The 10,541-nt window shown below is 37.6% G+C and overlaps 1 protein-coding gene across 1 annotated transcript in view; it reads right to left on the bottom strand.

Annotated features, from left to right (window-relative positions):
* Positions 1–54: 54 nt before the first annotated feature.
* Positions 55–10,541, bottom strand: part of LOC127355779 (uncharacterized) — a 34,553-nt gene continuing 24,066 nt past the window's right edge. The window contains exons 22-44 of the mRNA XM_051386986.1: positions 9,964–10,094; positions 9,640–9,764; positions 9,405–9,531; positions 8,560–8,772; positions 8,225–8,395; positions 7,437–7,583; positions 6,998–7,047; positions 6,771–6,903; positions 6,508–6,590; positions 6,267–6,393; positions 5,791–5,981; positions 5,389–5,479; positions 5,157–5,277; positions 4,830–5,011; positions 4,573–4,728; positions 4,309–4,442; positions 4,075–4,208; positions 3,891–3,985; positions 2,816–3,026; positions 1,975–2,025; positions 1,361–1,411; positions 748–798; positions 55–536 (exon numbers count right to left, since the gene is read on the bottom strand). Of these exons, the coding sequence (XP_051242946.1) occupies positions 433–536; positions 748–798; positions 1,361–1,411; positions 1,975–2,025; positions 2,816–3,026; positions 3,891–3,985; positions 4,075–4,208; positions 4,309–4,442; positions 4,573–4,728; positions 4,830–5,011; positions 5,157–5,277; positions 5,389–5,479; positions 5,791–5,981; positions 6,267–6,393; positions 6,508–6,590; positions 6,771–6,903; positions 6,998–7,047; positions 7,437–7,583; positions 8,225–8,395; positions 8,560–8,772; positions 9,405–9,531; positions 9,640–9,764; positions 9,964–10,094 (2,879 nt within the window). The 3' untranslated portion in view covers positions 55–432. The remainder of the gene's footprint in view (positions 537–747; positions 799–1,360; positions 1,412–1,974; positions 2,026–2,815; positions 3,027–3,890; positions 3,986–4,074; positions 4,209–4,308; positions 4,443–4,572; positions 4,729–4,829; positions 5,012–5,156; positions 5,278–5,388; positions 5,480–5,790; positions 5,982–6,266; positions 6,394–6,507; positions 6,591–6,770; positions 6,904–6,997; positions 7,048–7,436; positions 7,584–8,224; positions 8,396–8,559; positions 8,773–9,404; positions 9,532–9,639; positions 9,765–9,963; positions 10,095–10,541) is intronic.

Raw genomic sequence — 10,541 nt, 5'->3', positions numbered from 1 at the left:
TACAATATGTTCAATTTCTTTATAATCAGCCCCAAGACACAGAAACACATCACATATTTATTAGTATGCATTTATTAATTTAAGAAATTAGCAATACAATGTAAATTATGATAATAGATGATACAATACATTTGAGGAATTATTATATTTATATTTCATATACTATATTCTTTTGCTCCTAATGATTAAACATAAATGTTATTAATTACTTTCAATCCCAGATTAAATCCCAAATCAGCACTTAAAATATATTATTTTAAATGATTGTTCAGTAACAGTTTCACAACATGAAGAGACAGCGTAAAGCAGAAATTAAGCAGTTGAAATTAAGCAAAGTGATTAAATAGCATTAACAATAATATTAAGAAATCTCACTCTCAAGATGTGAGAAATTACTCATGATTGATTAGATCGCTAAAGTCACAAATGTGTTTAGGCTGGTTGGTGCATTATTTGCAGCACAGTTGTCAGCAGAGCAGCCAGAAATATGGATGCTGGGTGTCCTACAAGCTCTGCTCCCCCACTTGTGGTAGTAGCTAGAAATCAAAGCCAAACACATACATTTAGAGTGAAACAGAATTGTTTAATTTTAACTGTACTTGTCATTACTGCACATGGTTAATAAATAGATGACATCATATTTTGCAACCCCCTTTTTAGAATTAGAATCTTATTTTTTAGAAGCATTACTACATCATGTGAGTACAGTGGGTAAACTGGTACTGTAAATTAGTTGCAGTTGCTCACCTTGTGTTGTCACTGTACTGGTCAGGGTTGCACTTGAACCGCTAGGGTTTCCTGTGGATGAAATATGGTTAGTCAAACTAGTTTGATTGCATTGTAAAATCAGTCAACACACAGCAGAAAAAAAACCCACTTTGTTGTATATCATTAACTGGATGCAAATTCAGATGGTGCATTAACAACAAACGCCAAATCTCGTAGGGTACTGGCCTGTTATGGTAGCCCTGCTATTTACATACAAGGTGTTTAATCGTTTGAAATTGATAATTTTTTCACTGAAATGTTTATAAACCCAGACTATGGCACACTTGCGCCCTCTTGTGGCTGAAAATAGTACAGGGTGCAATTTACCCTAACACAACACAAGCAAAGACACTCTCACTGCAACAATAAGTGATATTTTCTGTTTAGAGTGGAGTCTGTGTGAGCTACAGTTCATTAGTACGCTCTTTGTTTATTTCTGAGATTGACATTATTGATCCCACACCATGGAAATTCACTTACAGCAGCTATAGTAATAGTAAAAAGAAGAAGAAGTCCTGTTAACTTGGTCACAGAGTCTATAAATCTGTTCTGAGTACAGTACAGTCCTCATATACAAGGTGCAGTTGCTCACCTTGTGTTGTCACTGTACTGGTCAGGGTTGCACTTGAACCGCTAGGGTTTCCTGTGGATGAAATATGGTTAGTCAAACTAGTTTGATTGCATTGTAAAATCAGTCAACACACAGCAGAAAAAAAAACCCACTTTGTTGTATATCATTAACTGGATGCAAATTCAGATGGTGCATTAACAACAAACGCCAAATCTCGTAGGGTACTGGCCTGTTATGGTAGCCCTGCTATTTACATACAAGGTGTTTAATCGTTTGAAATTGATAATTTTTTCACTGAAATGTTTATAAACCCAGACTATGGCACACTTGCGCCCTCTTGTGGCTGAAAATAGTACAGGGTGCAATTTACCCTAACACAACACAAGCAATGACACTCTCACTGCAACAATAAGTGATATTTTCTGATTAGAGTGGAGTCTGTGTGAGCTACAGTTCATTAGTACGCTCTTTGTTTATTTCTGAGATTGACATTATTGATCCCACACCATGGAAATTCACTTACAGCAGCTATAGTAATAGTAAAAAGAAGAAGAAGTCCTGTTAACTTGGTCACAGAGTCTATAAATCTGTTCTGAGTACAGTACAGTCCTGATATACAAGGTGCAGTTGCTCACCTTGTGTTGTCACTGTACTGGTCAGGGTTGCACTTGAACCGCTAGGGTTTCCTGTGGATGAAATATGGTTAGTCAAACTAGTTTGATTGCATTGTAAAATCAGTCAACACACAGCAGAAAAAAAACCCACTTTGTTGTATATCATTAACTGGATGCAAATTCAGATGGTGCATTAACAACAAACGCCAAATCTCGTAGGGTACTGGCCTGTTATGGTAGCCCTGCTATTTACATACAAGGTGTTTAATCGTTTGAAATTGATAATTTTTTCACTGAAATGTTTATAAACCCAGACTATGGCACACTTGCGCCCTCTTGTGGCTGAAAATAGTACAGGGTGCAATTTACCCTAACACAACACAAGCAATGACACTCTCACTGCAACAATAAGTGATATTTTCTGTTTAGAGTGGAGTCTGTGTGAGCTACAGTTCATTAGTACGCTCTTTGTTTATTTCTGAGATTGACATTATTGATCCCACACCATGGAAATTCACTTACAGCAGCTATAGTAATAGTAAAAAGAAGAAGAAGTCCTGTTAACTTGGTCACAGAGTCTATAAATCTGTTCTGAGTACAGTACAGTCCTGATATACAGTTGGGACAAGAATTTTGGCCTCAACTTTGGATGATACAAAAATATTTTTATGTTCTCAAATTATACCACAAAACACAAAAATTAGATGTAACACAGACAGCCATACAAATAGACAGACATCTTATCTAACAATTTGCAATGATTACTATTTCCAGTTAGCTATACAGAATATAAATACTGTATGCTAAAGTGTGGGCATAAAGCTATTGTTACTCAATATACACAAAAGGTATGTATTTTTACCCTGTGTTGGTTTTGCAGGGCTGTTGTTGTTGGGGCTGGGTGATGTAGTGACTGGGTCAGTTCTGTTGGTGGTTAGGCCCAGATTGAGGAGGTCCAGGTCTGACTGAAGCTGCCTGTTCCTCCAGGCCTGAATCACGGTATCGTTCTCAAACACCTTCAGATCTTGTAGCTGGTTACCCATGAGGTTTTTCACATCGGTCACAGTCAAACTCTGTGTATTTAAAATTAAACAGTGAGGAGATTTTCTAAAATGTATTACTTTTAACCTCTGCAACTGACAGCTAGTTGACCTTCTCTCAGGGTTGGCACAGTCAGTCAAACAGACCCTTTTCACAGCAGCCACTTTAACTTGCAATGGTAGGGTCAACACAGATTTTACAAATGATACCAATAAGGCTCCATTCCATTTATTTTAGTTGAGCCAACATGCACCCTGACTCTGTTCTACCTGAAAGGAACAGAACCTTAATTATTATCATTGGTAACACCTGTGTTTACCCTACTATCTCATGTCAAAATGGCTGCTGTGATAAAGGTCTATACTCACAATAAAGAGCATCAGACATTTCTCAACTTCTTTTTCACTCTGTTAGTACATACAGTCTGCTATGTTAACTAGAAATGATGACCAAATTACTGAGGATCACATACTGTACTTTGAGATACTAATATAAGCCATCATCCTGCAGCCTGTGGTCATCTCAACCCTGACCTAACTACTAGCCAAGATTTGTGACAAAAGTAAACTGTAAATTGTCTCTTTAACGTATTTTACACAACTGCCAGTGATGTATGTGTGCTCATCACAACCATTAATGGAATAGATAGATGAGATTGATACCACTCTCATATCTGTATGTTCAATTTTAGTCTACAGTCAGCAGCTGGTTAGCTTAACGAGTGGAAACTAGCTAACCCAATAAAATTTTTGTATTGATTAAAGAAAGGATATAAAACAGCTTAATTTGTGAGTTTGAAAGGTTAGCTTAGAGTTTTAATCCTTTATAATTTACTGCAGTGTTTACAACTACTGCTTAGTTGCAGTATATTCAATCAATATAACAAGTATCCTCACAGCGATGACGTCAGGATCCAGACTCCGCAAAGTGCCTACATCCATGTTGATGTTCTGGGTTGACAGTGCTACTACATCTGACCGAGGTGCCCCACCTATCAGAGTAGAAAGGAAAACAGGAAATTAGAGAGGCCCTTTATCAAAGACAAGGAAACAGCAAGAGACAGGTAACATGTATTCTTACCTAGATAGGTCTTAATTAAATTGTAATAGTTGGTGGCACTGCTACGTTGTGAGCTGAAGGAAGTGTTACTGATCTCATACAGGACTCTCTTCTGCTCAGATGAACATGATGCCACATCCAAAGGTTTGGCATTTCTGGCAAGGTACAAGAAGAAAATAACATGTAGTGTCGGGTCTGTATCATCAATCACAGTGGCCATGTTTAAGCAACTTTGAGGTACATGCTCCCACCTACCTCATACTGTCTGGTGTGATGGTCTTCAGTGTACTGGTGTCTAATGAGCACAGGTTGGAGTCAATACTGTTCAGCTCAGTGCTGCCCAGAGAGTTCCCAGGAGTATTCAGATACTTGGTGATGATTGCTTTACTCTAAACAGCAGTAAAGAAAACACTTTATATGGCAAATGTATACAGGCACGATTATTGTTCATAATATTGCACGACTGTTTTAAGCTTCAGAAGAACAATTTGTAGTTTTGAGAATCCATCTGTATTGTACCTTTTCTGCCTCCCATGGTCCATCATCAGCATTCATCAGTGCTGCCAGGGTCTCAATTTTGGTGATGCTCCACTTGGAGATGTCATCGAGTGACGCCACACGAGACACTGAACTGAGAACCTGAACTTCTTTTTCAGAAACACCCAGTGGGAATGCCTGTAGGAAGAGTGAATGTGAATACATGGTAGTGTGTCAAAATATGCATTCATTTGCATAAAAACATATCTCACTATGTTTTGTATCAATGTTAAAATTACCTGGTTGAGTTTCTTTAGAATTATTTTCTGAAAGTCATCGTCATCCACTTTCTCACAGATAGAGTTGAGGTTGTCATTCAGAACAGGGATGTCTAGGCAGAGGTCAAATTGCGTCTGGTCGTAGCCGAAGGGGAAGGAACCGTCGTTCACTGTCACCTGGGTGATGTTGCCTACAGTGCAGCCTTGAGAATAATTAGTTAAAAAAAGTTAGTTAAGTTAGACACAGGAGTGGTTCACTTTGGACCACATGGACAGTAAGACTGGTATGATATCATTAGCAGCTGCTATTTAACAAACACACTATGCCTCTCCGCCTTTCTTCTTTACCTGCTCCTCGTTTTATTCTGAGATCGCTGATCTGTCTAAACAGCACCTTGAGCTTCGTCTTCTTTGTCTTTGATTTCCTCAGTCGGGTCATAAAGGTCTTAAGGAACCTTCTCTTTGTTTTCTGCAAAAAACATGCAACAAAAACAATATGTCTTTTACAAGGTACTTTAAATTCATAACATTAAATTAAGATGATTGGAATAACTAGTATCAAGGTAAGAGTAAAACATACAGTTCTGAACTGCCCCCAGATGTTTGTTGTGAAATACAGAGGTAGGATCCCAAGGTTTTCCAGTGTTTGCTGGTTCCAGGTGGCAACATTCCTGAAAATTGGAAGATGATATATTCATATAATCTGGCTTACTACCTTGCTACCCACTTGGTGGCATAGGATGCCAAATAAATTAATAAATAAATAAATAAGTAAATGTGGTAATGCAATGTTGGATTTAGCACAGTTAAAGGAAAAGGCTGGTGTTATTCTTAGATTTTTCTTACTGCCAACAAATCCTATGAAAAGACCTAAACCAACACTGCGTTTTCATGGGATTTGTTGACAGTAAGAACAATATAGAATAGTATTGTCTTTAACATTGCAGTCTCAATTGTTCCTAATTTGATCTTATTCTTGTACCCGTATTGTGTTTTCCCAGACAGCAGTAGTGACTCCATGGCAGCCACCTGGCTGTCAGAAAAGTCCTTGCAGGCTTTGAGTTTTTCCAGAATGAGAGGATCAGCGTTCTGGATGTAAGAGCTGTCCAGAGTACAGGCCATGCTCCCCAGCACTTCCACGTTATCTCTGTTCAGGTTCACACCATTTATACCCTAGACAGTTAAAAACAGTATTTAATTTAAAATTGTGCCACAGTAGCTTCACAGTCAAACCAGTGATATATATTTGTACCATTTAGAAAATTCCTTTTCAAGCACAAGTTTGTTTGTTCACTTTTTTGCATATATATGCATCTATATAAAATGTTATATGTGCATCTACATATTTCTTAGTATATGCTATCACTCTCTGATGCCATACAGTGGTGATTCACTTTACACCCACAACATTAAACATTTTTTGGTTTTTGTAGTAAACCTCAATTTTATAGCACTCACCAAGCAGGTCCTGGCTTCACTGAATAGCAAGGAGTCCTTTTTCAGAATGCTGGAGGCCACAGAGAAGTCTGCAGCACCCACGTTGGAAAGGTAGGACCTGCAGTTGGCTTTCTTGACATCTTTGTTGCTGTAATAAATGGACATTAGGATGGGAAAATGAATAAACAAATACATACTTTTATAAGCTAGTGGCTCTGACCCTATGAGATCAGTACAACAAAATACTCAGAGACAGACTCACTTGAAGTAGAGAAGCATGTCTGAGGGATAATCTGTGAAGTTCTGGGAGAGGTTTTCACTGAGCAGGTTGTACATGCATGTCAGCTGTTCAAAGACACAGAATAATACTAACTGTTATATAACACAACATACATATATATTTAAAACTGTATGACTCTGGTTTTATACGGTTTTATACATCCAATGTACCTTAATTATCAACTTCAGATAAAAGACCATAGTCATCTAATTTTATTAAGTTTTGTTTCAGGTATTAGAATTTACCTGTGATTCCTTCAGCTCCACCTTAGCCCTGCCTCTCCTTGGCCTACAGGCACGGATCAGCCCCTGGATCCTTGTTCTTGTCATTCTCTGGACTGACGTGCACGTGAATCCTTGCAGCACAGAAGGAGAAAGCCTGTTGGGGACAATGAAAAACCACAAAGAAATGTAATAGGCATTGAAAAATATTCCTTGGGTTAATAAAATAGCCATGGCACTTATTCACTTACTGCTCGATGTCAAAGCTTGTTTTATCCAGAAACCCGAAAAACATGGCGGCCTAGAAGAACAGACACAGCAATGTCAGCTAAAGCTTGCTCTGTACAGCAACACTTGAGAAGAGTTCTTGTAGGCTTTTCACTGTGTGTTTTTGAACTGTTAAAGCTGACCTCATATCAACCCTGGATTTGACTTTGACGTAAAGGTACGATAAATATGATTTAAATTTCAATTCACCTGATAATACATTTATTCTTGGTTTAATAAGGAGTCACAGAATGTAATAATGTCGTTTTTTGTCTTGAACTAAGAACTAACATCTGAGGAAAAACACTGAATAAATGTATTTTCTGTTACTGTAATGGAATGACTTCAGTTTGAATTTATTGGCATCACTTCAAAAACTTGTCTTTAAATAACTCTTTTGTGTTTGTTTACCCACATACTGACCTGATCTCTAGTCCATTTCTTTTTATTCATCACACTGATGTCCACAGTCTCCTCAGAGAATGTCAGCAGGGACATTGGGATGTTAGTTGCCATTGCATCAGGGACATTCATTGCCACTTTGGCTGGACTTGGGTCCACAGAAATGATCTACCAGTGAATTAAATAAAGTTAAAAACCAAGATCAGAAATCATCTCAAAATTGCTGTGTGAGTGAATCCATACAAAAGACATATTCAGTTCTTGAATGTTATTTTCTGCATTTACACACATTCATATCAACATGGCACATTATACCAAAACTGATCATCATGCCTTTTGAAAGTCTAACAATGCAAGTCATTACTGCAACTCAGCTGAAAAACTCATCTCACATAGTTTCTTTTTATAGTAAATGAAGACTAAAAGCTGTATTAACATCTTTAACTGTACAAAAATTTAAATAAAAGAAGTAAAGCTGGCAAAGTTTTCATAACTGAAATATTATCACCAAAATACTGTCCTTTGCTGCATTAGCTTTGATTGATGTTTTGTTATTACAATATTACAATTATTTATATATTTACAGTGAAGAGCACAGTGAGCCCTGCATCATAGTATAAAATATGTTTTCATCTTATTCTTAAATCAACACCATACATGTTTAATATCATTGTTTTTTGATCCCTGATTCTCTAAGAAAGATTTTTTTAATACATTTTTTAATACCATACAGAGATGTGCCCTAAAGATTGTTGAGTTGTTGAGAAACATGGCTGTAATGTTATGGTAGAATCAGAAGCTAACTGTACCTTGTTGATGAAGGTCTGTTGGACAACTGCTGGGGCTGCCATTACGTTAGCAACAAAGGTGCTGCTCTTGGAGGCAGTGAGTAGCTCAGAAGCTGGGATATTTTCCATTGACTCTGAAGAAACTCCAGCAACAAGTGTGCTGAGGGATTCCAGGGAGGCTGCACTGTTGATCTGTTTAACACATTTGCATTTATCAAAGAGGCATATACAATGTACTTCAGTGTCATTTTATATTTAATAAAACAATGCTGAATCAAATACAGAGAACAGTTAAGCAAAGCATTAAGTATATCACATGGTTATCAGCCATGTTAAGTGGGCAGTAAAGCCATTACCTGGTAGCCTGAGGCAGTCATGATTTGGATGATAGTGGCGGCCTGCTCCTGGTTCCAGGTGCTGACTGTGCTCAGGGTGGACAAAGAGGAAATCAGCACTGACGGGGAAATTGAAGTGATCTGGCTGATGGTCAGGCCTGCACTGGCACTGCCCAGGGTAGCAAATGTGTCTGCTGTGATGGTCTGGATGTTGGATGCTAGAGCAGCAGATACCTACAGAATAAAATCCACCAGGTTATGAAAAAAGTCACCTAAGGACATTTTTACTGTTGTATAGTTTTCATCTGTCTAGTTGTTGTTTACAAACTTAAAACCTATATAGACTGGTAGCATGTACCAACATAGCACCTCATGAAACAGAGCTAAGAGGTATGAAGAGAGAGATATGCTCGACTAGCTGAAGAAAGTTCAACCTGGATTGGAATTGGTTTCTTTCTTTCAAAAGCTGCCTGTTGAAAGTTGCAAATCTTTAACTCATTCATTCTCTTCTTCTATTTGCAGCTTTTCCTATTAAGATCATGACAGGCTGGATCAGATTCTATGATGCACTGGATGAAAGATGGGAAGACCCCGGACAAGTTGTAATTCCATATTGGTACACACTTCTCAGAGACTAACCACCCAGACACTGTAACGCCGACTCAGTAGACCATGTATTTCAAAAGTTAACACTTCATAGAGTTTAAAATCATAAACCCAGCCTGTCACAAAATTTGCCAAAATTGTCTACAGCACAGTACGCACAGTAACTCTGTTCTGCACTGACCAAAAGGACTAAGGATAATCAACACAAAAGGTTAAAATGCTCAAAGTCTGTTCTGTATAAAAACAATTGGAGCTGGTACCTCAGCGTCCTCTGTTCCATTGCAGAACTTCTTCAGCTTATTTAAGATGAAGATGGTATCACCTTCATTTAAAGAAGAATATGCTACAGATGGGACCTCAGGAGAGCACAGGAAAAAGCCTGGAAGCCTGGATGAAAAGTTACATAATTTTCATTTTCATATAAAAATCATTATAGTCAACATTCACAACCAAACAATATGTATGATATTACATATTTCTTGTCAATTTACTCACTTCACTGGATTGAAGTTTGGGCTGAATTCAAAAAGCTGTGAGATGTAGTAGTTGGTTACATTTTCTGGGATTGCTGTGTTGTTAAAGAGCTCCAGGTTGGCTTGATCCAACAAAAACACTCCAATCTTCAAAAACAAAGGAGCAAATAGGTAAAATAAATATATATTTTAAAATAATGCGTTTGATTTTCTCAGTCTTCACTTAGATAAATTAATGATAAACTGAAAATAGATTGAGACAAAGCCAGATTACGACTGTGAAAGCTATGGCTAATTAAATGAACAAACATTAAATAAATTATGTAGAACTGATATAAGGACATACTTGACTGGTGGAGACGAAGGAGGTGAGATCATCCAGAGTGATAAATGTCACAAAGCTGCCGATGTTAATGACAAACCAGGCGGTAGAATTGAGTTCTGCATCACTGGCATTGTAGCATCTGGCTCCAGAGTCTGTGGACAAAACCAGAATCTTGTAAAAAAAATAACTTAAGTACAATACTTTCATCTCTTTATATGACGTATAATGGTTCAAATATTTAAACACCAGTGGAGCTCAAACTGAAACAAGAGTGTAAAGACACTCTACAGCTCTGCACATATCCACAAATGTCAACCTCATGGTGCGAGAGGAAAATTTAGGAATCATCTTCTGAATACCATGAATGTTTGTAGAAAATTTCATGACAGATTGGCATTGCAATCCACGCTGCTAGCATGGGTCGAGTGAACAGGGTCATTTGTGATGTAAAGTTCGTTTCAGAAAAACTAAAGCTGCACTGGGCAAAACATTTTTTTCAAAAACTCCTAGTTGTCTTATCAGTCAGTATCACACCCCTACTAACAGATATTTTGTAGAATTACACTAGTTAGACTCAGTGTGTCAGTATCAGATCCTTT

This window comes from Dicentrarchus labrax, unplaced genomic scaffold (genome assembly GCF_905237075.1).
Source record: "Dicentrarchus labrax unplaced genomic scaffold, dlabrax2021, whole genome shotgun sequence".
Lineage (NCBI taxonomy): Eukaryota > Metazoa > Chordata > Actinopteri > Moronidae > Dicentrarchus > Dicentrarchus labrax.
Note: the sequence above shows the minus strand (reverse complement) of the source record. Positions and strands in the feature narration are given on the sequence as shown.